General features: G+C 38.8%; 2 protein-coding genes across 11 annotated transcripts in view; both read left to right on the top strand.

The window, feature by feature from the left end:
* Positions 1-5,616, top strand: part of EXOC1 (exocyst complex component 1) — a 36,437-nt gene extending 30,821 nt beyond the window's left edge. For all 8 annotated transcript variants that reach the window (XM_062602734.1, XM_062602885.1, XM_062602809.1 and 5 more), the window contains 4 exons: positions 1,024-1,207; positions 2,247-2,446; positions 3,961-4,155; positions 4,950-5,616. In XM_062602734.1, coding sequence (XP_062458718.1) covers positions 1,024-1,207; positions 2,247-2,446; positions 3,961-4,155; positions 4,950-5,102 — 732 coding nt within the window. In that variant the 3' untranslated portion in view covers positions 5,103-5,616. The remainder of the gene's footprint in view (positions 1-1,023; positions 1,208-2,246; positions 2,447-3,960; positions 4,156-4,949) is intronic.
* Positions 5,617-7,142: 1,526 nt separating this feature from the next.
* Positions 7,143-26,953, top strand: part of CEP135 (centrosomal protein 135) — a 40,666-nt gene continuing 20,855 nt past the window's right edge. The window contains exons 1-13 of one of the 3 annotated variants that reach the window (XM_062602375.1): positions 7,143-7,270; positions 12,403-12,567; positions 13,077-13,267; positions 13,779-13,946; positions 15,151-15,292; positions 16,912-16,996; positions 17,790-17,918; positions 19,558-19,773; positions 20,340-20,405; positions 24,002-24,152; positions 25,107-25,300; positions 25,793-25,936; positions 26,470-26,613. In XM_062602375.1, the coding sequence (XP_062458359.1) occupies positions 12,455-12,567; positions 13,077-13,267; positions 13,779-13,946; positions 15,151-15,292; positions 16,912-16,996; positions 17,790-17,918; positions 19,558-19,773; positions 20,340-20,405; positions 24,002-24,152; positions 25,107-25,300; positions 25,793-25,936; positions 26,470-26,613 (1,743 nt within the window). In that variant the 5' untranslated portion in view covers positions 7,143-7,270; positions 12,403-12,454. Of the gene's footprint in view, positions 7,271-12,376; positions 12,568-13,076; positions 13,268-13,778; positions 13,947-15,150; positions 15,293-15,754; positions 15,871-16,911; positions 16,997-17,789; positions 17,919-19,557; positions 19,774-20,339; positions 20,406-24,001; positions 24,153-25,106; positions 25,301-25,792; positions 25,937-26,469; positions 26,614-26,953 lie in introns of those variants that run through there. The other 2 variants (XM_062602455.1, XM_062602532.1) reach the window with 2 other exon arrangements.

The raw sequence follows: 26,953 nt of genomic DNA, 5'->3' as shown, positions 1-26,953 counted from the left end.
TTTCTCTCCATTCCAGTTTCCTTCAATAATTAGCTATATATGACCACTTATTCAATGCTGTGAGGTAGCTGACATTTTAATTTGTTTATTTAAACAAACTGAAGTAAATAAACTTCAGTTTATTTAATGAAGTCAGTCAAATAAACTGCTGGTCTATGCCTTTTTTTACTTTCCGAAACAAACCATCGCAAACTTAGGAGGATTTTGCTTTCCCCTTTGAGCATAATATACCAGATAGACATCTCTTCCATGTGTTCAGTTACTTCTGTCTAACCTCTAACAAAAACTTGGTTTAAACAAAAAGGTAAATCTTTTGGCAGCAGCAGAGGCAGCTTCCACTGTCAGAAACTTCTTTTTGCTAACACGGTATGACCATTATATGAAATATGGCAAGTTCAGTGAAAATGTAGCTGCTGGTATAACTTCTTTTTGTATATCTTTCTGTTATAAATGTAATTTGAGTCTAGGCCACCAGAGTAAGACTGACCATTCTTGATCAGTTCAATGCTTAAAATATTTTGATGCTTATTTGTATTATACTGAAATTTTATTTCAGTAGAAGATTAAAGAAACTTCTTGTAGCAGAAGGAATTGTTAGCGTGGCTGAATCAGAAAACCGAAGTTCCTTGTTAGACTATAAAATGAAAATGCGTAATTGTTCCTGGTGGATAAGTTTGGGTTTTTTGGTTTTTTGGATTCTTTTTTCCTTAATACTATGTAGACAAAGGAGAAGAAAAGCCAGAAGATTTTGCTTGCCCATCTTCCCTTTTTCTTTCCAGTTATTTCTTAGGAAATTTTTGAGGGTAAAAAGGGAGAGAGACTGAGTAGATGTATTAATTGAAATATAATATATTTTATATATATATATTTATATATATATATTTATATATATATATTTATATATATATTCTGTGTTTGAATAAGTGTCATTTTTTTCAGTATGTCTGCATTTTTCTTTTACAAGTTGCTATATAGTCTGGAGTCATATTAGAGTCTAACATCTGTTCCTCTTTTAAATTTAAGAGCAATCAAATGAAGCAGATGGATGAAGTAAAAATCTCAAAGAAGAGTAAAGTTGGGATCCTTCCATTTGTTGCTGAATTTGAAGAGTTTGCAGCCCTCGCTGAATCGATTTTCAAAAACGCAGAACGACGAGGAGATCTCGATAAAGCATACATAAAACTTATTAGAGCTGTTTTTGTCAGTGGTAGGTCTTTTGAGGTTGTCATAGTAACTAAAGTGATTGCTTCCTCCAAAGTGTATATGGTTTTGCACAAGTTACAGGTTTTTCTTTTTAAGACTTTCTATTGCAAGCCGTGTGACTGATACATATGCTGAAATATTTATTATCTCTGTTATTTGTAGAACACATATAAGCCTCTGATCATAATATGCTTTTTAAGAGCAAACTGTAGATGCTTCCCTTTGTACACACATGTAAAGTAACTTTACATTATGACAGAGGGAAGTGGAGGGAGAGAGGAGATTGCAGCAACGTGGCACACTCAATCTGAAGTAGTTTCCTGTCTTTTGCCCCAAGTGTAGCTTAAATGAGTTGATCAATCTGCATGGGATCCCTGGCATTTGGTCCTAATACCATTCATCTTCACAGCCTTGTGAAGTGCAGGACACTTGAGTTCTGGCTATGAACGTGACCTTTCCTTGGCACGTTAAGTCCTTTGTGTCCTAGCTTGATACAGCAGGTCTCTCCAGTCCTTCCTGTCACCAGCAATAGTCTGAAAAACAGCAACACCTTTGTTCCACTGGTTTTATTTAGCATTAAAAAAAAGAAGGGGGAGAGAAAAGGGGCAGATATATGCAAGCCAATGACCTCTGGAAAAATTTTCCTTCCTTTTTTTTAAAATGGTGGGATGGGTAACAGGTTAAAACTTAACGTGTTAGAACTTAAGCAGGGGTTAGATTGGATATAAGGAGGAAATTCTTTCTTGTTAGGGTGGTGAGGCACTGGAATAGGTTGCCCAGGGAGGTTGTGAATGCTCCATCCCTGGCGGTGTTCAAGACCAGGTTGTACGAGGCCTTGGGTGATGTGGTTTAGTGTGAGGTGTCCCTGCCCATGGCAGGGGGGTTGGAACCTGATGATCTTAAGGTCCTTTCCAACCCTAACTAGTCTATGATTCTGTGATTCATTTACCTCTGCATTTACCTGCAAACTTTCAAACTCTTCTACATATAGTAAGTGTTGTCCTCCTGGTATGGTTATCTATTTTGCTTCCTTTTACTTTCAGTTGAGAAAGTAGCCAATGAAAGTCAGAAAACACCCAGAGATGTGGTCATGATGGAGAACTTCCATCATATTTTTGCAACACTTTCCCGCTTGAAAATTTCTTGCCTTGAGGCTGAGAAAAAAGAAGCCAAACAGAAATACACTGATCATCTTCAGTCCTATGTAATCTACTCACTTGGACAGCCTCTTGAGAAATTAAATGTAAGTATGCTTGAGTTTATATACATTTAAGTGGTACAGGGTAGTCTTTCTCAAGTGTTTAGTTTGCACTATCTGATCTCTCTATCACTATCATAATCTCTGTTATTTTAGCTTTAAGCATGCCTGGCAGTAGTACTCATAAGGGTAAGAGTCTCAGATGAAAATAACCAAATTTTTCATGGCAGTTAGTAGAACTGACAAAACCTTAGTGTTGTCTTTAGCAAGTGGTTTAGAGGTAGGAAAAAGGGGAAAAGTAATTGGGAGCTTTGGGATAAATTTCCCCACCTCAGCTGCAAAGAAAATTGCTCTAGTTTCTAAACTGTTCAACAATAAGAAAAGTTTTAGAGAAGTTTGGTATGTCTGAAGCTAAACTAAGAGTTAAAGTCAGTGCTGACTTAGGATCGGATGTAGTTCTGCCCACCGAAATTTTCCCACTGTTCGTTGCTTTTTCTATAAGCAGTATATCAGCCATTCATTTTCTGAAAAGTCTAAGATGTATTCTCTTTCTGAAAATTAAAATGCTTCCCACTTTTGCGTTGACTGACCAGCACCTAAGCTGCCATGTAATAACTGCTTTCTTGTTCCCTTCTCCCCAGGCAGGACAGGAGAAAGAATAGGAAGAGCAGAAGTGAGAAAACAAGGGGGTGGAGATAAAGACAGTTTAATCAGTGGATAGATAGAGAGAGTAGGGAAAATATTAAATAAGTGGTACAAAGGCAGTCATTCATTCCTCCTCCAAGCAGACTGATGCACAACCTATTTCTGAGCAACAACTGCTTTTGAAGACAAACATCATCCCTGCCCCCTCCTTTAACCCTAATTTTTACAGATGAGCATGTTGTTACATGCTAAGGAATACCCTTTTGGCCAGGTTTGACCTGCCCAGCAATAACCAAGAAACACTGGTGCATTACTAGCTCTGTTTTACACACACATCCAAAATACAGCACCATGTGGGCTGCTGTTAAGAAAGTTAACTCCTTTCTGGCCAGACCATTTGAAGCAGTTGTACTGTGTTTCAACAGTTGCATTGTTTCAAATGAAGTTGTGGCTCTACATGTGTGTTCATAGGCACACTTCCCTCCATTTTTATTATGTTGAGCCAGCAGGTGAGGGGCAGTGAGAAGAGAGGGCAATTACAAACAAATGCTGCTGAGAAATTCATATTTAGGTGCTTACTCAATTTATCCAAAAGAGCCACTATTTTCCCAGGCTATAGCCTCATTAATTGTGGATTTTGAGGCTGCTTCAGTATTTCTCACAAGGTTGCAAAGAAAAGCTTGGTTGCTTCTAGAAATGATTAATTTTGGTTTTATGCTAGTACCTGTGAAGTGCTGTATTGTTGTGCTCTGCTTTAATGTTTATAGCTGAGCACTATTTCATGCCCAATTAAAAAATAAAAATGGTTGGAAACCACAACAGTTGTCCAGCAGAATCCAGACTTAACTATGCATATGCTTGTCAAATTATTAGTTCAGATTGTGATAATCATTAATGGTATTATTGTTTGTTAGCATTTTTTTGAAGGTGTTGAAGCTCGTGTGGCACAAGGTATACGAGAAGAGGAAGTAAGTTATCAACTGGCTTTTAATAAGCAAGAGCTTCGTAAAGTTATAAAGGAATATCCTGGTAAGGAAGTGAAGAAGGGATTGGATAATCTCTACAAGAAAGTAGATAAACATCTCTGTGAAGAAGAAAACTTGCTTCAGGTAAAGTAAAACATGGCTTCAAAACCTTGTTTTTAAAAACGTTTGTTTACACACAGGCTCTTTATTATTGCTTTTCCATATGTATTCTGAGGAGTGCCTAGCTTCAGCATTAACTCTGAAAAAACATAAATTGTGAACAGAGTTTTTGCTAATCCCACTCTGATTCTATTTGTTGTAACACCGATTTGAACTGTGGTGGTAGAATTCAGAATGAAACTTCCTTTGTGATTCTCTAGCTGACCATTAATGAGTGATCTCTGTTCTGAAAAAATATACTGGAAGTAGAGAGAACTCTATTTGAATGAACTATTAACCTGATGGGAGATCTAGCTGGTACACTGTGGCAGAATATACTTTCATTTACATCTTTTTCTGTGAGTTACATTATTTTTTTCTTACACTCTCTAAACTTTCTCACTATAGTAAATGGTAAGTAGGTTTAAGAGTTGAGCTTCTATCAACAGCTTTTTAAAGTCTGAAACATGAATTAGTAGCGCTGTTCTGGTTTGGGGTATTTTTAAAGACAAAAGCAGTACCGCTTTCAGGACAACTTCCTCATCTTCTTTAGTATTTCTACTTTGCAAATTTGGTAGGAGTCATGTAAACATTAAAGATCTTAAGCTTAATGGGTGAAAAACTTTTTTTTTCTTAATGTAGCAACTCAGTTCACTGAACTTTTGTTAGCAAGCTTTAGTTTTAAAATGACACCTGAACTGAGAATCAATTAATGAGGCAATGGTTTATAGTTCACATAGAGTGTATTGTGCCGACATTTTGTTTGCTTGCTTTGGCAGGTTGTGTGGCATTCCATGCAAGATGAGTTTATACGGCAGTACAAGCACTTTGAAGGGCTAATAGCTCGCTGCTACCCTGGATCAGGAATTACTATGGAATTCACTATACAGGATATTTTAGACTACTGTTCTAGTATTGCACAGTCTCATTGAGCCCTCTATAAAGGGAAAGAGAAGTGAGCTGAAATTGTGGCTGTATATTATAAGGGAATCAAACACTATAAATGCTGTTTGTTTTTAAAAGGTGTATGTGTAGTCAACTGCCATATATATATATATATCAAGTTACACTCCTGCTTCAAATGTCCTTCAGGGCAAAATGAAACCTTTAGGGATTTGTTCAAGTACTGTCTGGAAGCATTAATTCTGTGAAATGCTTTGGATGTAGTTTTTCCTTTCCCCTAATGTTCAGATACTTTTATTTATAATCCTTTCTCTTGTTAAAAGTAGTAAGCACTACCTTCACAGTATGCAAAAAAGATACTACTGTTTTCACTAATATTTTGTATCTTGAAAATCATGTCAGCATTAAAGACTGTCAGATCTTTTCCCTTCCTTGTTCTAGAAAGTATGAATGTGGAACTTTATGCGGTGGTAATACTGAATTCATGTTCTGATATGTAATGTGGCTATGGCTACAGGACTTAATTAAATGGTGTTCATCAGATTCTTTATTTCTGTGGAGTGTTATTTCAAAAAGGTGAAAAGGCAGAGTTATTTCCATTGTCTTGTCTCTGGGCATTGAAGTAGAACTGCGCTACTTCCCAACACATGGGTGGTGGTTTTTTTCCTTCATAGAACCATAGAATACTAGGTTGGAAGGGACCTCAAGGATCATCTGGTCCAACCTTTCTAGGCAAAGTATGACCTAGACATGATTTCCCAGCACTCTGTCCAGCCGAATCTTAAAAATGTCCCAACACTGAGGAGTCCACCATTTCCATGGAGAGATTATTCCAATGGCTGATTGTTCTCATTGTGAAAAATCTTCCTCTAGTGTCCAACTGGAATTTCCCCAGGAGTAACTTTGCCCATTATCCCTCCTTATAAAAAGAGAGTCTCCATCTTCTTTGTAGACACACTTTAAATACTGGAATAGTATTTAAGCTGCTTTTAAGCTGCCTTTTATCAAGGCTGAACAAACCCAGTTCTCTCAGCCTCCCCTCCCAGGCTTCCCAGTGTTTTGGTGATCTTTGTGGTCTTTCTCTGGACCTCCACCAGCCTGTTGATATCTTTTTTTTTGTACAGCAGGGAACAAAACAGTACAGCTTTCCAGATGCAGCCTGACCCGTGCTGTGTGGGATGACATCTTTATCTCTGCTGGTGATGCCCTTGTTAATGTAACCCAGCATGCTGCTGGCTTTCGCTGCAGCACACTGTTCATTCATTTTGCTGCTTGTCCACCAAGGACCCCCAGGTGCCTTTCCACAGAGCTGCTGCCCAGGCAGGTAGATCCCAGGTTTTGCTGCACTCTGGGATTGTGCTTACTGAGGTGCAAGACCTTGCATTTCTCCTTGCTGAACTGCATAAGGTTCCTATTACCCCATGCTTCCACCTTCTTTCTAGTAAGCATGATGTAGCACCACTGTGCTCCCACCTCACTTAATCCTTTCCTCCCCCTGGAGCTTCAGCGGCCTGCGATTCAAGGCTTCGTTTTTCTGAGAAAACCGCCGCGTTGCTGGGCAGAGCTGAGGTGTGCACAGCACAGAAACACGTACAACAGACACGATAACCCCGCGCACGCAGGGTCTCGGGAGGCAGAAGCACGGATCAACCCCCGGCACCAGTACTTACAACGTTACAACCCTCAGCAGGAGCCACCAGCTCACCCGCCGCCGCGCGGGGCGGGGCGTCACCTCGCCTCGCCCCTCCCCTCACCGCGAGGGCTGCCGGTCGCGCGGGGCTGGCGGCGGTTGGGCGGGCCTGCCACGGGTGCGGGCGCGTGCCCCGTTGCTGAGGTGACGGGGCGGAAGCGGCGGCGGCTCCGCGCGCCATTTTCAAACGGGTGGCTCGGCCTAGTGGGGAGGGTGGGCGGGCCTGCACCGGGGGAGAGCGGTGGTCTGTAAGGGAAGGAGGCGAGGGTGTCTTCCGGCAGGACCGGGCACGGCCGCTGAACAGCTTCCGTCTGTGCTGTCGCTGGGGAGCGCAGATTAGCCCGGGCAGCTTCCTCAGCGTCTGGCCTACGCGCTCTGCCGAAGCCTCGCTGGAACATCTCGGATGCTCCTTAGCGGCTGGTCTTGCAAGAATTTGCTTGTATGTCTGGTAAGACCGGCGCGGACGGAGGGAGGAAAAAGAATCGGGGACTGACAGGTCTTGTGTAGGTACAGTTTGGGGTTGCTGAAATGTCTATAAACCTTCCAGTCTAGCCAGATAGATAATGAGCAGGCTCATAAGCAATAGGCTTTTCTTGTGCTGTAATGAAAACCTATAGGTTCTGGCGACTCTTTAAAGAAGAAATGTGTTTTTTCTAGAGTGAGAGTTGTCTTTCTAATGGGCAAAGAGGTGACACTTTGTAGCAAACGTGGTGTCTGTATTTCTGGTCCGAAGTGAACTCCCAGCTAACAAACTTGGAAACAGACGTTGTCAAAACAAGCGCAGGCTCATTCGGTGCGGCTTGAGAACGAAGGTGCAGTAACGGCGTTTCACCAGAGCCTTCAGCGCCCATGGACTAATAGAGGCATGTGTGGGAGCATTACCGTAGTCAAGTGGTTTGCCCACTAGGTGCCTTTTTTGCTTGGGTGAGAACAAACGTAGCTCTTCATAGCATAATGAACTATGTGATCAGTAATTACAGGACAGGAAGAGATGTTTTGGAAGCGTATTTCACATAAATAAATAAAAAAACCTTTAGCATATCAGTTCTGAAGAATGAAAAATACACTTTGGTATTTCCCACGAAGACTAGAAACTCCAGTTCATAGTTCTTCGGTATCATAGACTCAATAAAGGAATTAATTTCATAGCGTATAAATTTGTCTGTGCTGATTTCTTTGTGTTCCATTGTTACCTAGGTAGTTTTACCTAGGTAAACCTGAGTAAATTACTGGACTTACCCCAATTACTGCATTATGTTTTCCATGGCCAAGATGTGTCTTTGCTTTGCTTTTTTGTTATTATATTTTCTTATTGAGAGCACAAGTATTGCATGTGGAACAGTTCTTAATTTACACTAACCATGAATTCTGCTGTATTGCTTTCAGACTGAAAGGAAGGCTTAATGTGCTGAAGCTTTTGTTTCATATTCCATCTGTAATGGTTAGTCTAATATGTATAAACATTGCTTCTTTCACACAATTTCATGCAAATTGATTCTGTACTTATGGCATGAAGGGACTGGATTTGAAGTTCCATTGTTGCCCATGTCAATGTTCGATTTCAGTCATCAGTAACTTAGAGTAGGAGGGAACAGTTCATGGGTATTAAATATGTCTGTTTCATAAACACTTGGGTCTTGAAAAACTGCTTACAACTGTCTAGGTATGTCACAAAATGAAGCAAGTGAAAGCTGTTATCTTTAGCAGTCTCTGAACAAAGGAGGAACATGAAATATGGCTGTTGGCTCCGAGTATCTCTTCTATGAACCACTGAAAGATGCACTCATTTAGATGTCTTGATAAATCCTTGTCTGGAAATGCTGACTGAAAGTACCACTTAATTTTCTCTTTTTGTTTGTTTATCTGATTTTCTGTTTTTCATCTAAAATGGAAATTATATTTTCTTCCTTAGTGGCACTAAATTACATAAAATATTTAGGTAATGAACGATGTGAACTGTTTCTGCAGCTAACAGCCTGTCTTCTGGGAAATACCGAAGTTGTTAAGAGTGCTTTCCAGTACTTAGCAAATTTACAGGCAAATGTAGTAAGTTCAACATACCTTTTGTCATGACTCAATTGTGGTTCACTAGACTATTAAGTTTCTTTGTAGAAAAGAATATTCTGGATTGAGTTGACTGAGTAAGAATGATGTAGAAAACTTGGATTTCCAAAAACCTTTCGAGAAATTTCTGTGCCAAAGACTTTTAAGAAAGATGGTCTCTTTCAGAAATGGAGAAGAAGTAGTTTAATAGCTCACTAAGTGGCTAAAAGAAAGGGTAGTAAGTATTACCTTGCCACTTTATGTGGTGAGAATGTGTAAAAAATTTTCTGCTGTTTAACACTGATCAGTGAACTGAAAGAATGGGTTAAACAGCAAGGGACAAAATTTGCTCATTACATGGACATGTTAAGGGCAGTTTAAGAGTTACCTGAGAATATTACTGGACAGAGTAATAAAGTGGGAGTTAAGGAACAGTGTTAATAAAGACAAAGTAATACACATCATGGGCTCTAAAGTGGCAGTTATATCTCGGAGAGATGTTGGTGTTGCAGTGAATTCATCTAATTATTGCTTTAGAGCAATCAGAAAGGCAAATGGTATGTTGGGAATCATTATGAATAGTGAAGGCTACAGTAAAGAATCTTTATGGCTTCTGTATGGCTGCTCAGAGTGATCTCTGCCAGAAAAACCACGGGAAAAGGACAAGCTGTACAAGCTACTAGAAGTTTTTAAAACTAGATCTGCTAAAAATGCAATGATGAATAATTGAAAGCATTAGTAAGGAATGGTCGCTTAGTGTTGTCTTGCAATACAAATAAGAATAAAGGGGGGGGTGGCATGTGCACACACTCAATTTATGATACTATTTTCCAAACATACAGTTAAAATTGGGAAGTCATTGCTATAGGCTATTCTGATGTAAAAGTGCAAGAGATTTAAGAAAACAATCGGCCATATCTAAGAAAGGTCTGTCAGCTACTATCATAATGATTTAAGTTCAACATTAGGCCCACCAACTTCCTGCATTACAGGCACTAGAAAGAGAAGGGTATGTAGGAATAAGATTTAGCTCAGGGGTTATGATTTTATAATCTTGCTGTAGCAATTGACAGAGATAAGGGGATATTGGGTCAGACTGATCTTGGGTTCAAATGAATCAGTACAACAGTTCATATATTCATTCTATATTTCCAGAAACCCCAATTTTCCTGATTCACAATCTCGATGTGTTTAGTACAAATAGCACTGTGTTTTCCAAAACACAGCTTTTAAAATCAGGTCTGGTGGGTGATTTTAAACTAATTTAATTTTTTTTAACTCATGTAGTTCTTTTTAAAGAGATGATGGTCTTAAGAGTTATCAGCTTACTTTTGTTGTGATATGTTGTTGGTGATGAGGAACTTAACATGAGCTTGCAGTGTGCACTTGCAGCCCAGAAAGCCAACTGTATCCTGGGCTGCATCAAAAGGAACGTGACCAGCAGGTCAAAGGAGGTGATCCTGCCCCTCCACTCTGCTCTCGTGAGACCTCACTTGGAGTATTGCGTGCAGTTCTGGTGTCCTCAACATAAAAAGGACATGGAACTGTTGGAACAAGTCCAGAGAAGGGCCACAAGGATGATCAGGGGAACGGAGCACCTCCCGTATGAAGACAGGCTGAGGAAGTTGGAGCTGTTCAGCCTGGAGAAGAGAAGGCTGCGTGGAGACCTCATAGCAGCCTTCCAATATCTGAAGGGGGCCTGTAGGGATGCTGGAGAGGGACTCTTCACTAGGGACTGTAGTGACAGGACAAGGGGTGGCGGGTTAAAACTTAAACAGGGGAAGTTTAGATTGGACATAAGGAGGAAGTTCTTTCCTGTAAGGGTGGTGAGGCACTGGAATAGGTTTCCCAGGGAAGTTGTGAATGCTCCATCCCTGGCAGTGTTCAAGGCCAGGTTGGACAGAGCCTTGGGTGACATGGTTTAGTGTGAGGTGTCCCTGCCCACGGCAGGGGGGTTGGAACTACATGATCTTAAGGTCCTTTCCAACCCTAACTATTCTATGATTCTGTTCTATAAGATGTATGCCTGAGACTAAATCTAGATACAGTAACACAATCACCATTTTCCTGAATTCAACACAGAATCCTCAACATGAATGCAGCAATACCAAGGTCTCATCACTTTTAACCTTAATCTGTGGCTGCCAAGGGAGAATGAAGCATTTAGTGCGCATTATTGTGCTGACTTCCACTTAGCACACTTACAGTTACCATTTAGTGAAATGAAGCGCACCTCCTCCTCCAACCACTCCAGTACAATATATGTAAGGGATTGTTCTATATGCTACTGCTTGGTTAATAGCTGAACATAACCTCTCCAAGGAAATATTTTGGCAGTGCCTGGGACAGATGCTGAGCTCATAAAATGTGATTTTTCTCTCACCCATGGAGCAGTGCCTGGCAACCACAATCCCATTGCTAGACTTACCTGTAGTGTTTTGATACAGTAAGATGAGCTCGCTCTTTCCAGTCTCAGTCAGGAGAAGAGCTTGCAGGTTTTCTCCTTTAATTATTTATAAATAATTTTGTTTTCAAATACTTGCTTATATATTTTTTAATGTATTTTTAAAATCGGAGGATTTTGAAACAGCATTGTTTAAATTATATCTATATTCTATCCCCTTTATATGAGATACAAACAATACTTCCTCAGATTGGTAGTTTGGCTGCTGAGGCCTTTACAGTCAGTAGGTTGATACTGATACTTCTGAAGAATTGTGAGGGAAATTTAAAAAAAACCTACCTATTTCAGAGATGTTTTCACATATTGAGGAGTATCAGCATCAGTATTCTGTTTCTTTTCTCATTCTATCTCTAAATCCAGAAGAAGTTAACAATGTAAAAATTCTTCCTCCCTCAAGGGGACATGGCAAAACCAAAATTCTCATTTAGGTTAAGCTGCAGAAGTGCTGCTCCAGCCCCTTTTAGGTCAGATTAGTAATAAAAAGGTAGCTAACCAGACATGAAGGAAAAAAAAAAGCCTCTGATCTTTGAACTATATTTTCCAGGCAATGATGCAGGTAGGACTGCAATACACTGGTAGCTCTTTCCTGTTTTCCCTCATAGAAAGATGTTCAAAGTTAATCTGCCTTTAAAATTTGACATTTTTTATGCAGTTTTGCAAATGTCTGATATAAGTACTGCATTGAAAATTCTGAAAGCAAGATTTATAAATGAAAGTAAAAAGTATATGTGTTTTTTGAGAATAATCTGTCAGTTTGCATTGTGGAAGATACCTTCATGAACATCATTCAAAAAATCACTGTCTACTTTTTAGTCTTTCCACAGAAAGATCTTTTCACAGTTTGCTTTTACACACTGGAAAGAAAAAAATATCTTCATACTCTTAAGGTATTGGAAAAGAGAAAAGTAATTGCCAAGACAGCTATTTAAAGAAATATGTAAATATGTTTAAAACGTTTTAGTTGCTCTATGATTCTCTTTTGGATTACTTAAATTTTAAGGACATATATACTGTACTTCCTGCAACAAAAAAATGTGGGTTTTAATTTTTCTTCCCCCCCCCCCCCCATTATTTTTTTCCTGTATTATTCCTTCTTTAAAGGACAGGTGCTATAACAGACAATCTTTTGCAGGTGCCCTAGTTTTCTTGACTGTGACAGAAGCTGCTTTGGAGGTGTATTTACAATGACGACAACTGCAGAACGAAGGTTCATTAATCTCAGAAAACGTCTAGATCAGCTGGGCTATCGGCAACCATTGGGAGTGGAGAGTTTACCTTTGGTGGAAAAGATTTTTAGGTATTCAGAAGGAGATTCATTAAAAAATATAGTAATCCTATAGTAGGTGGTGTTTGATTTTTCACATATAAGGAAGCTCTTATGTAGCTTCTGATATCCATATAATACTAGAAACCTTCTGGCCTTTTTAATTCTTCAAGTTCTTCTGTGGTAAGTAGTGCTACAACTTACATAGTGCTTGGAGGGAAAAATTGTTTTGCCAATTTTGAATATCTCATTTTATATAAAAAATAGTCTATTGAATTATCAGATGTAAACTCCTGATATGCTTTCTAAATTTTTTTTATATTTGTCCTGTCCTTTCCTATTTCCTTTTTTTTAAAGTGAATAATTCCTGTCTTTCTGTTTTTCTTACATGACTGTTCTCTTTGCCTTTCTTTGAACCCATTTGTTCTACAGTTAATATGGTCTCGGGAAAAGAGTTTTATTTCTCATGTCACAATAAATACTTGCATCTGCAGGGTAAAGGCTGATAACAGTTCTAACATTCTGATGCTTCTTTATTCTAGTGACCTAGTTCATACAACTGAGAGCTTGCGCAGTGCAAAGTTATCTGCTGAAAAATCTGAAAAAGAGTGCAGCAATTATGATGCTATTTTAGAACCTTATAAAACAGAGAATGCTAAACTTACCAGGGAAAATAATGAGCTACATTTGGAAATATTAAAACTGAAAGAGCAATCTGATCGTTATGTTAAAGGTAATGTAGAAATTATGGATTTTTTTAATCCTTCTGTGCCAAAATAAAATTGCGGCCAAATCCTTGATCTGCAGATTCATTTATCTGTACTTATAAATGAGTGCAAGGGGTCATTGACTTTGGTGCCTTTAATGAATTAAGGTTCATACAGATACATTTCTTTTGTAGTTAGAAGGCTTCTGAGGTCCTGGAAATCATGCTTTAATCAAACATGAAAATGTTGTAACTTTTTAGCATATACTTTCATACCTTTTAATGCTACATTTTAATTTAAAATGAAATACTGGTGTTAAATGTGCCTTTATTCTACAGAGGGGTTTATTTGTATAAGATATATAAATATATATTTTTGTGTGTAATATGTATATGCATATGTATTTGTGTATACATATTTGAAAAGTTCATGTTCTGGAAGAATAATAGAGGATTCTCTTTATGCCTGTTTTGGTGCTACTAGGAAAAATAATAATGAATGAGAAAGATAGTATTGCTTTTTTTCTCTCCCTTGAAGATTTGAAAGTCTCCTTAAGGAGGGTTGAACATGAAACGGCTGACTTGAAATTTCTGAATAACCAATATATACATAAAATTAAAATGCTAGAAAAAGAGAACAAGGCCAAGACTGAAAAAATTCAGCAGCTTCAGGAGAAAAATCTTCAAGCAGTGGTGCAAACACCTGGTGAGTGTAAATAATCACAGATATTTTAAATTTTCTATGGGCTTTTTTTACTCTTCAGGACATAATCTTTTTTTTTACTTCTGGGAAGAGAAGTTACTACATCAAAATAACTATCCAACAGAGTAACATTACGTTTTGAATGTTTTGACTCTGAATGTACACATCACATATTCGGGACAAATTTGAATACAAAGATCTATGTAACCAGATCTAAAAGTAGCAAAATGCAAAGTATGTCTACAAACAAATATTACAAAAAATATTTGTAATTATTTGAAAGCTTATTTAAAGGGTCTTGATGATCGAAATGTTCTGGATGTTTCTTTCAGGTTAATTTCTTTTTCCAGGGTTTTATTTTTCTTCATTTTTTTCAAGCTAATGGAAATAGAATTATTTTGTGAAATTTTGAAATTGTCTTTTTTCTTTCAAAGTCATTGAACTTCCTATGTATTTTTGGCATTTAAGGAAAATTAATAGGTAGTTAGGTGAAATTAAAATTCCTCTCTATTTTTCCACACCTTTCTGCATTTCGTGTCCTTCGCTTCACAAATGCCACGCTTTTTTCTGTCTTTCTGCATACTTTCCCCTTGGTCACTAGTCTCCTGGGTTTTTTCTATACTTTCTATAAACATTGTATGTTCTTATTTAATTGTGTGATGAGGAGTACTTCTTCCCTCTGGAAATAATACTATGTTTTGCTTAATTTTTAATACAATTTTTCCATGCAAGCAAATAACCGCCTCTGCTTGCTATGATATCCATTCACTCAAATGACAACAGGATAGAAGGTGAAAAAACAAAAATTACTTAACAATGCAGACATTAGTTGAGTCATAAAATGGTTCTTAAATGTGGAAACAAAATGTCTTTTGTGATGTTTTAATTTAGCTCTTTTTAGTAAGGTAAATCACCAACAGATTCAACAAGTTTGAACTGTGAAATATAAAGGGTCTTACACACTGGGGAAAATTACTTATACTGAGCTTTGCATGTTTCCTTGTTATAAAACTGAACTTTGACAGAGTTGATACTAACCTGCAAGAATAGTGTTGTCTAGAATGTACAATTTTTATCAACTTATTACAGTAAGAATTAGAATGGTGACACATGCCAGTTTGGAAGCAGTGGAATATTTCTTTTTGTATTAAAAGAAGACTTCCTTGCTTTAACTCCAAGTAACAGGTCATTGGGTTTGGGCTTTCAGGTGGCAGAAAAAGAAGCATTCCCTTCAGGCGTCAACGTATGCAGATAGACCAACCTGTCCCCCCATCAGGTGTTAGTGCCTATCCAGTTCCCCAGCCAGATGACCCTTACATTGCAGACCTTCTTCAGGTGGCTGATAATCGGTAATCCAAAGAATTTATAAATTTTGAAGTATAGTTGTTAAATATCTGCAATGATTTTCCAGCCCTTAAACTCCTTCTTTCAGATTTGCCTCAAACAAACTGTATTTCATGATGTTTTAAGAGCTCTATAGTTCTTAAGTAGGGTTTTGCTTGGTGATTGACAGTGATACCTGTGACAGAGTTGCAATGGATCTTTAATAAGCCACTTATTTTCTTAAAGGTTTTCTCATAAGATTACTGGTTTTACTGTTATACCTATTTTTAGATTGGGTGTTCTGGAAAAAAGCTAGGTGTAATTAATGGTTTGCATAGGAATATACTGATTTTTCCTATTTATTTTGGAAGACTAAAAGATTCTTCATTTGTTGTAGTTCACTTCTGTATTTTACTTGGGTATTATGAAAGCTCAAGTAAATTATTTTTTCTTACTTAGAAAATATCTGTAGAGAGTTTATGTATTAGGTTTTGGGAGTGGAGGTTCTGCAAGGGGTAGTCTCTCTGAGAATAGTCCAGTGGATACCCTGTGCTGGACACAACTAGTTCCAGTTGCTTCAAAATAGACCCACCATGGATCACAGGTGAGCTCAGCAACCATGCTGGTGTCTTCCCTCTGAAAATGTATTTAAGAAAGGGTAAAAAACCCATTGCTGCACAGGAGTAAGAAAAATATGAAACACCCAAGATCAATGAAAAAGGGTGGGGGGAGGAGGTGCTGTGTAGGCACTGGAGCAAAAGATTCTCCTGCAGTCCATGGAGACCATCTCTGTCCTCTCCATGGAGGACCTCATGCTGAAGCAAGTGGATATGCCCAGAAGGAAGCTGCAGCCATAGGGGCATGTTTCTGGCTGTTGGAGAGGAACCCACGCAGGAGCAGGTTTTCTGGCAGGAGCTATGGCTCATGAGGGACCTGCACTAGAGCAGTCTGTTCCTGAAGGATTGTGCTGTGTGGAGATGACCTGTGCTGGAGCAGTCTGTTCCTGAAGGATTGTACCACATGGAGATGACCGATGCTGGAGCAGTTTGTGAAGGATTTGTATCCCATGTGAAGGGGCCTCACACTGGAACAGGGGAGCTGCGAGGAGGAAGGAGCAGGAAAGCCTCAGTGTTATGAAGTGTTCTGCAGCTCCCATTCTCCATCCCTGCTGTACCACTTGGAGAAGGGAGGAGATATAAAAGCTGGAGGTGAAGGAGTGAAGTTGAGCTTGGAAAAAGGAGGATGGGAGGAAAGAGTTCTCAGTTTGTCATTGTTTCTCATCATCAAACTCTGCATTTAATTGATGATAAATTAAATTAGTCTTCTGCAAGTTGAGCTTGTGTTGCTTGTGACAGTAATTGCTAAATGATCTCCCTGTCTTTATCTTGACCCATGAGCTTTTCCATTTATTTTTACTCCATCCTGTTGAGAGGGGGTGAGAAAGCAGCTGAGTGGGGGACAGGCAGTCAGTCAATATGGCAGCCAATATGTAGCCAATGGCTAATATTAATATTTTGTATGAACAGAGGTTTGTGGTTTTTTTTTTGTGTGAAATATTTATGTTTTGGAGCAATGAGAATATACTAATAGTGAATTGTTATATGCACATGATTCTTCCATGAGTCTGTCTATTATTACATTTCAGGATTCATGAACTTCAGTCAGAAGTAACAGAGCTACAGGAGAAACTGGAGGTATCTGAACGTGGAATGAAAGATTATAGCAAACAGGTGTGTTTACAGTTTTGGGTTTTTCTTTAATTACTGTGTTGCTGTGGTAGCCACTGCAATGGCTTTGATTATAATTTGTGTTTTAAGCTCATTGGGAAAGCATTGTTGAGCTTGTGAAATACAATTATTCTAACTTGCCTATGTTGAACTATTTCTCTTCTCTACCTTAGGAGACAGCAACAATGGTAAAATATTTGCCTGCTGCTTTTGCTGATGATTTTGTGTATTAAAATTTCATTAAGTAAATTAAACTTGATGATCACAAGTAGAATTTGTTTATGTCCAAGGTTTTTTATTGCAGAAGCATTAACTGGTCCAAAATAGTAATTTGATCTGCAAATATCTGAGGATGATTTTTTCACTGTTTATACTGGTTATATTTTTTAAATTTTGGAAGTTATTTTATGAACAACTGGTTTTACAAAAATCCAGTTACAGTGGGTTGATTAGATATGTATAATCTTTTATGTGAGGGCATTACTTCAATTGTTATATGTTGTTATGTCTTTCAACATCTGTGGAGTAGTGGACACCATCTTTTATTTTTTCGCATCTTCATTTTCCTCTGCCAATATTCCCCGTTTTCAGTGTTCCAATTAATTTGCTTTCAAAGAAATCACTTCTTATTTTCAGAAAAATCCAGAATTCAAAAAAAGTGGATATTAAAGGTTAAGATTGCATTATTAGGTGCATAGCTTTTTACTCAATCTTATATGGGTGTTTATTTGAACAAAGATTCTAGTAAATGTTATAGAAGATACCAAGAACTTTTTTTGTATTTCTTCCCTCAAAGGTTGAGCTCAGAGACAAAGAAATAGAGCGCCTTGTGCTAGCATTGGATGGCGGGCGCTCTCACAAGATTATATCTCTCGAATCAAGAAGTAAAAGTAATGAGAAGCTAATTGCTCATTTGAATTTGCAGGTAATAGATTTCTTACTGTTGTGTAGCCAAAACTACAATACGAGCAATCTAAAAAAACTCACAAAACTTCTAGCTCTTTAAAACAAATCACCATTAGATGTAAAACCAGTTGATTTAACTTGCTTTGCTTTTTGGGTGTTAAAAGGTGACTTGTTTTAAAAGCCTATTCGAATAATTTTGGTAAAGAATTCTATGAACTCACATCTGTACATAATAATGTTAATCAAAAAGTATTCTGAAAATGTTTTCACTAATCTTGAAAATACCTTTTTTGTTTCCTGTACTGTTTATGTTTCAGTACCCTTCAGAACCCTTGGTTCCCATTATTTTCTTATAAGGAGTAGTCCTGCAGATAATCTCATCAGATAGTGGGGAGTCTTCCTCATTTAACTGAAATTGTCCCCACTTTTACTCCAACATAGATTGCAAGGAAAGGATAAGCTTAGGATAAAGATGTTCATGCTTACTGTGCATGTTAACATGCATTCAATATTGGTCTCAGAAGGAGGATTTTTTAAAAAGTATTACAAGACAGGCTGTAATACAGATCGAGTAAAGCCTATGTCTGGATTTATACCATCAGCTCTCTGTTTTTCCAACTGAAAACCAGAAGTTTTTTATACTGATTGTGCATGATGTACAGTGGCAAGAGAGCTACGTTGCGGAGTTTATTAGCTTATGTTCAGTGCTGCAAAAGTACAGAATGATCTATGACTTGGAAGCAGTACAGCTGTGTTCAGTGATCCTGAATTAGTAAGTCATGCTGAACAGAAATTGATTGTACAGAGGGTGAGCCCAGAGCATAAAGCTAGTTTGGGGCCATCAAGACTATTTGCTCAGGTTCAGTTCCAATACACCATTTTTATTCTCTGACGATAAATGGATGGATATCTCTGTAGTATTGATGGCTTGAGAGGGTCCTGGCTTTCTTCTGTTTCTACAGTAATACTTCTTTTAAGTTCTGAGGAAAGCTGTGTGGAGATGGAAGTGGAGCACCTCTGTTATCTTGACTCTTTCAAGATACTCTAGACTCCTGGGTAGTGTGAATTACTGTATATGTTTTTTATTGTTACACTATATCACTGCCTATCTTAATTCTTAGGGAAAGGTACACTGGAAAAACAGTGTCTGTAGAGCAGGATTTCTGAGGATGTTGTGTTTAAGGTGCTGGGATATGTTGGGGGCAGGATAGTGTTTATGAATCTATTTTAAAGCTTCACTTTCATGAAGGAGTAACAGTGAAACTAAGCCTAACAAATATACTACAAAGGTGGAGAAAAGAATGTGTCCTCTTACCTTGTGAAATCTGGGAAGACTGAGTACACTGGGTATACTAGACTGTTGGCCAGCACAGGTTTATGTACAGATCTCTGCTTTTGTTTTTAGAATAAACCTCAGGTTTTGGAGACTAGATAAAGAACGGTGTAGTAATGAATTCCTTCACCTTGCACCTTTTTAAAATAATATTTTTTCATATTGATAAGCATTAAGTTCTAAAAATATAAAATTTTGCAATTTTTAACAGGATGTCCCTTTTTTACCATGCATATAGTGATGCTGTATTTCAGAAGGCTGGGAAGAACTCTTGCTCCATAGTTTAACAATAAAGATTAATGTTTTAATGAAACATGTCTTTCAGGTTGAATATCTTCAACAAACAAAGAAAGAACTTGAAAATCGCATTCAAGACCTCTTGGACACTAAACAAAATGTGACTAGTGAGGTAGTGCATTTAAGCAATAAAAATGAAGAACTGTGTCAAGAACTGAATGAAATAGACCACTTAGCACAGCAGTTGGAAAGACACAAGGAAATTGTGCTCGAGACTGCAGATAAGGAAATTGGAGAAGCAAAGGTAATCACTAATGTGTTAGAATGTGAAGAATCTGCTCAGCTCTTAGGTGTCTTTATATCTTTTAATTGCAACAAATGACCTATTTGCTTGTAAAGGAAGATTAAAGAGCTTTTTTTTTCCCAATTAATTTTTTTATTTTACAGAATTTCTTACTGAAAGTTGATTAATTATGTCTCTTTACCATATTAGATAATAAGAGTTTAGTTAAGCATTCTGTCTTCTTTCTTCTGTTAGTTTAGGATGAAATAAAATTCTCAGGTACTTAAAACTTGATAGGTAATAGATATTTGCAACAGTGATGTCTATGTTTGGAGACTTTTTTTTTTCTATGAGGAGTCATGCAATGATTTATTTAATTCTTGTGTTTCAAAAGAGCATGGTGTGTATGCACAAGTATTTTGTGCTTTCATTCTTAGGAGTTTTACTATTTAAAATTTGGCAGATTAAAAGTAACTAACTATACTTTATTTCTTACCAAAATATTCTGTTTCCTTCATTTTTTGTAACAAAGGAATTGTCATTTTGAATATATAACTTTTAACATATAGGTTAATTTTGGTTGATAGAAAGAAATTGAAAGAAAACATAATGAAATACAGGATCTTGAAGAAACAATAACAAGGCTTAAATCAGTAAGTAAAAATACTTTCATTTTCTTTTTTGTAGCATTGTTGTCATACTGTCATCCACATGATTATTGTACTTATTATAAAAATTAACAGTTTAACAATTAACAAAACTTTTATGGTACCCCAAAATTCTATTGTAATAAATTCCTATTTAATAAATAAAAGAGCTAAAGAAGTGTCCTGGGTTCAGCAGTAGCAGTCATTTTTCCCCTTCCTGGTAGCTGGTGCAGTGCAGTGTTTTGACTTTCAGCTCGGGAACAGAGCTGATAACAAGCGATGTTTTGGTTTGGCCAAGGACTTTGTGAGCCTCATGCTCTGCCAGGGAGGAGGGGGAGCCAGGAGGAAGCAGAGACAGGACACCTGACCCAAACTGACCAAAGAGGTATTCCATACCACAGCACGTCATGCCCAGGATGTAACTGGGAGTTAGCCGGAAGGGCTGGGGGACTGCAGGGTTGGAGGAGGTATCGGTCGGAGCTTGGTCGGGCTGGGGGGGCGAGTTATCGGTCGGCTGGTGGTGAGATGATGTATTCTCTTCCCTTGTTATTTCCTTTATCATTGTTATCATTGGTGGTAGCAGTAGTGATTTGTGTTATACCTTAGTTACTAAACTGTTCTTATCTCAACCCGTGGGAGTTGCATTCTTTTCGATTCTCCTCTCTGTCCCTCCGGGAGCAGGGGGAGGGCAAGAAAGGGGGGGAAGTGAGCGAACGAATTACCTGACTGGGTTTAAACCACGACAGTTCTTTTTGGCGCCCAACGTGGGGCACGAAGGGTTGAGATAACGACAGATTTGACTGGATTAATAGTCACTCGTCACAATGCTGATTTATTGGCTCTCAGAGTTGTTTCGCTTGATCTCACAGCTTCAGAATGTTGTAATTTACGTAGAGCCGGTATTTGCTGTGATAGTGTTTATCAAGTATGGGGCCTGGGCTAAGGTTCTTGTCTCAGTGTGCTTTATGGCAATGGCTTGTAATACGGGCGGGCTCCAGCAGCAGGGCGGGACGGACGTGGCCGTGGACTTGTACCTGGCCGTCCGGCTGCTCTTCACCGTCCTGGCCCTCGCCCTACTCTCCATCTTCGTGAGGCTGCGGGGAGCTGAGGGGGAGCGGCCCCGGGAGCCGGCGGCAGCCGAACCGGCCCGGGAGAGCGGCCCCGGGGACCAAGCGGCGGCGGGAGCGGGGCCGGAGGCCGCGAGGGGACGGCTGCGGGTGGAGGAGGTCGGGGCGGTCGAGGAGCAGAAGGAGGCGGCTGCCGAGCAGCGGGAGAAGGCGGCGGAGGAGCCGAGCCCCGCGGAGGAGCCCAGCCCCGCGGCCGAGCCGAGCCCCGGGACGGCCGAGAGCATTTCCCGGAAGCCGCCCGCCGAGCCCCAGGAGGATGCAGGAGACCACGCAGCATTTCCCAGCAAGGCAGAGGAGGAAGAGCTGGACTCGGGAAAAGAGAAGCTGGCGGTGGGAGAGCCGGCAAGCACAGCGGCTACACCAGCCCCAGTGACAAGTACAGCAGCATCAGTTGAGAGTTCTGAAGGTTTTGAATGGCCTTTGGGTGTCCTTGGTACCTGCCTGCTGATTGTGACGGGGATCAGCATGTTGGCACACACACAGGCTGTGTTTTACCCACAACCATTTTGTCTGATCTCAAAAGTTAAGCAGAGTCAGGTTTGGGTCTTGTCTGGGGTTAGACGAGGATATGGGGGGACCAAGAGGTTTTCCCCAAGGCTGGACAGCCAGGAGTGGCAGGGTGTGTGGGACAGTATGGGCAAGTATCTAGTCCACTGGGCCCCTCCAGTGCTTTGGAAGCATCGGAGATGGAAGGCAGCTGTATGGAGTCCAAAGCAACAAGCTGCAGAAACTGCTGAAGGGGACAGTGAATTATTTTGAGCCTGGTGGGCCCAATGCGCTTCAGGCCATCAGAGCAGAGATGCAACACAGAGATGGACTCATGATCGAGGGGTGGACTTAGCAATGGACACTATTGCCCAGGTTATTCACGAGTGTGAACACTGCACACAGTCTCTCCTGCTCTGGAAGACTGTTACAAGAGATGGAGCCTGACATCATGGACCAGATGGACTCAGCAGCTTTATAGGGACTGGTCCATGCACTAAGATAAGAGTGCACTGAGATAAGAGTGATGGTATATTGAAAATGTGGGATCTGAGCATGACGTGAATGGTATGGAATAAGGGGTGGATAATGTCCTGGGTTCAGCAGTAGCAGTCATTTTTCCCCTTCCTGGTAGCTGGTGCAGTGCAGTGTTTTGACTTTCAGCTCGGGAACAGAGCTGATAACAAGCGATGTTTTGGTTTGGCCAAGGACTTTGTGAGCCTCATGCTCTGCCAGGGAGGAGGGGGAGCCAGGAGGAAGCAGAGACAGGACACCTGACCCAAACTGACCAAAGAGGTATTCCATACCACAGCACGTCATGCCCAGGATGTAACTGGGAGTTAGCCGGAAGGGCTGGGGGACTGCAGGGTTGGAGGAGGTATCGGTCGGAGCTTGGTCGGGCTGGGGGGGGCGAGTTATCGGTCGGCTGGTGGTGAGATGATGTATTCTCTTCCCTTGTTATTTCCTTTATCATTGTTATCATTGGTGGTAGCAGTAGTGATCTGTGTTATACCTTAGTTACTAAACTGTTCTTATCTCAACCCGTGGGAGTTGCATTCTTTTCGATTCTCCTCTCTGTCCCTCCGGGAGCAGGGGGAGGGCAAGAAAGGGGGGGAAGTGAGCGAACGAATTACCTGACTGGGTTTAAACCACGACAAGAAGCTACATCATACTGCTGGAAAAATAAACTGCAGGAACTGTTAGCCAGTGTGGTTCACTATGTCCTTATTGTACATTTCCTTATTTCTGCTATCTGAAGTTGTAATTCCCATGACATCATAATTTTTACCACAAACAACTTATGACATCCTGGAGCATTTTCTTCATTTAAAAGCTGCTTTGTCTCTTAATTGCTATGTGAGTAATTGTGTAATACTTGACTCACTCAAACAAAGCATAGTAACCCAGATGAAAAACATGAGCATTGTCAATTCCTTGAAGACCAAACTCTTTCTATCATATAGCAAGTTATGTAATAGTTGAGTACTGTGCTTTGGTTTAGTATTTCTAGTGAACTTGAAAATACAAAAATACTTAATTTCAAGGGCACCAGATTATAAGAAAGACATGAAAAATAACATTTGATTAGCTGCAGGGATGGGTCGACTGAGATACCATATAGTGATGTACTTCAATGCCAGCAGTGTTACTAAATGCCATTAAAAATTATTCTTTCCTTTAGTTTTTACTTCTTTTCACATTTGTATCCCACTATCCTGCTGGTTGGTTTGTTGACTTAAACAAGGGTTAATCTGGTTTGTTTTGATACTGATTGCAAACTGTGTCCAAACTAATGCTTGCTTTGATGTAATAAAAAGTAATATAAAAACACAGTGATTGCCTTTATCAAATGTTAAAGCAGAAAACATCCAGGTTAATCAGAAATAAACAGTGTTGAATATTAAAAATGTAATAAAGTGGTTTTTTTTTTTTTTTTCCAAATGTGTCTATTGGCACTTCTAATTTTTGTAACAATGCTTCTTACTTCAGGAGTTGTGCTCATGTCGTAGGGAGAATGAGAGACTGAGTGAAGAGCTCTTTGGAAAAACAGATGATAAAGAGAATCTTGAAGTGTTGTTAAACCAGCTTGAACAAGAGAAACAAAGGCTGACAGAAAAAACAGAGAACTTAGAAATAAAAGGTAAATCATCACATGTAGATTCCTGTAAATCATCTTCCTGTAATATTTGAAATAGAAAAACTTACCTAGTTAAGAGATAGCTAATAACAGTCTTGATATATGTAAATTAAAAGAAGACTGTAGGTCTTCAGTCAGAGTTGAAGCAAAAACATTTGTCACAGGAAAGTGTTTTCATTCTAAATGTGAGAACTGAAAAAGCTGATCTTTTTACTATGTTCTCACTGGACAGCCTAATACTATGGCAGTTTAATAAAAAATAATTTCTTTTATGCAATACTGGCTTTATTTGCTGTCTTTCTGAATGAATGAAGTCAGACTGTGTTCCTTGAGAGCTTTATCCAGTTGGATCTAGAAAACCTCCAGGGATGGAGATTCCACATCTCTAAGCAGCCCATTCCAATGTTTGTTTATCTTCAGAGTAAACATTTTTTTTTTTATTGCTTGTAACTGTCTTTAGCAATTAATCACCATTGTTCCTCGTTTACCTGCTGTGCACCTCTGAACTGGCTCCATGTGATCCGTAACACCCCTCTTAGTGTTGTCAGTCTGCTCTTGGGTCCTCAGCTCCTGTCCAGGCTGAACAGAGTTCTCTCAGCCATTCTCCTCAGGGCAAATATTCTTCTCCTTAACCAGCTTGGAGGGCCTCCCCTGGACTCACTGAAGTTCATCAGTATCTTGTGCTAGAGGAGAACAAAACTGAATTCAGTATTGTAAATGGAATCTAATGAGTGCAAAGTAGAGGGTAATAATCACATCCCTCGGTCAGTGTCTTCATTGATACAGCCCAATATGCTGTTAGGCCTCTAGCAGGTGCAAAGCATGCTACTCATGTTTAGCCTACTGTCAACCATGACTCATGCATACTTTTCAGCAGACTGCTGCCCAATCGGTTAGGCCATCCCAAATGCACATCATGAGGCTCTTACACAAATGCTTTTATTTCTTTTTCTGCAGAACGAGAACTTGTGCTAGAATTAGAAAGGATGAGATTAGAATATGGTATAGCCCTGGGAAATAAAGCTCCATCTCGCCTAGATGCATTTATAAAGACTTTAGAAGAAGACAGAGATTATTACAAGCAAGAATTAGAATATCTTCAGAAAATGATAAAACGAAGGCCTAGCCCAAGCCGTAGGACTTCAGAGAAGGTAAAGTTCCTGCTGTCAAGAAAATATGAAAAAATAATGAAAATAGTATAGAACCATTTAAGGAGCTATCAAATATATTTTTAAATTCAATAGCAGTAAATGGCTGTAGTAGTTTTTTTAATTACATTCTTAACATAAAAAAGTAACTGAAAAAAACTCCAGTTAACTAGCATTTTATTTTCTTATGTGCATTTTACAGTAAAATATTGATTAATTATGGATCAGTTTGTTTGAAATAAATAGAACCCTATGATAGACAGAAAGATATTGAAATCTTATTAGCTGTTTTTGCTTTTTCTCCTTGATAGCTTTTATTGTTCAAATCATACCACCAATGCCAGGCTTTTTTTTTTTATTATTTACAATTAGAATTCATTAAGCATGTATTTTTCATGTATTACTAGTAGTGTGAATTCTTTCTTATTTTTTATTAATTATCCAAACATTTTAATGTGTATATTTTTAACGTAAATTTTATTAATCACCTTGCAGAGTGAAGATCTTAGATTCATCACCAGAGAAAGAGATGAACTAAGATCCATGTTAGACAGATTTGAAAAACACATGATAGAGATTCAATCCAATGTCAAGTTGTTGACTACAGAAAGAGATAGATTGAATATTCTTTATGAGCAGGTAAGAAGATATTGTTTATAATTGGAACTGAAATAACTGATTTAACACTTGTGTATGATTGCTTAAAATGAAAAAACTTTATAATAGAAATTGAAGAGTATAGACCTACTAGAATAAAACCCAAATAATAAAATATATTCTTATTAATTATTAATAAAATGTGTATTCCAAAGTTACTGTGTTAATTTTAAATACATTATAAAACTGTACTGGCATTCAGAAATGAGAAAGATCAAGAAAAAAGCCCCATGGAATACATGAGAAAGTTGGGTAAGGATAGAGGCTAGAAAGCAAGGAAGAAGTAACAGTTTAACTGGTAAGAAAACAGAGTGAAGTTAGGCTATACTTGGAACAGTAAGAAGATGATGAGTATGTTGGCAGCATAAGTTGTCATGACACTGTGTGATATAAGGAATATATTTTTAATTATCTAGAGAAAAATAAGACTATAATAGCACTGAAACTTTCTTTTTTGTTAGTGTATATGCTATATTAATTGCAATCCATGTATGCTAACAAACAATCTTTTAAAGTCTCAGGATGAATTGAACAGGATGAGAAAAGAAGCAAAACAAAGTTCAGTTTCTCAAAGTCATGTGGAAGAAGAAAGAGACAATGCACTGGCTGATTTTAGAAGAATAATGGCAGAAAAAGAAAGCCTCAGAGAAAAACTAAAGGTGCGCTTTTACAGCTTCATTGCTTACAGTGAGGTGGTATATAGGGGAGGCTCATACAATAATGCTGTATTTGTGTCTGGCTATCTGTCAGTTCCCATTTTGAAGAACTTTTGAATTTACCTGATTTCAGACTCACTTGAGAGAGCTCAATGAATTGTCTGAATTTTCCTTTAACTCAGTTCCTAAGTGGGTGTAGGGGAAGAAGAACATGCCTCTAAGTGTCCTAGGGCAAGCATGGCATCACCTTGTGTAAAGAACCTACATAATGAAGCCCCAACTACAGAATATTTCTGTTTGTATGCACTGCTTCAAAGATAGTGGTGGAAGAAGTCATGCACTT

The sequence above is a fragment of the Pezoporus occidentalis genome, unplaced genomic scaffold (genome assembly GCF_034315485.1).
Source record: "Pezoporus occidentalis ecotype Australia unplaced genomic scaffold, CSIRO_AGI_Poc_V1 ctg1, whole genome shotgun sequence".
In the NCBI taxonomy this organism is placed as follows: domain Eukaryota; kingdom Metazoa; phylum Chordata; class Aves; order Psittaciformes; family Psittacidae; genus Pezoporus; species Pezoporus occidentalis.
The sequence above is the reverse complement of the archived record's forward strand: the minus strand, read 5'-3'. Positions and strand labels throughout refer to the sequence as shown.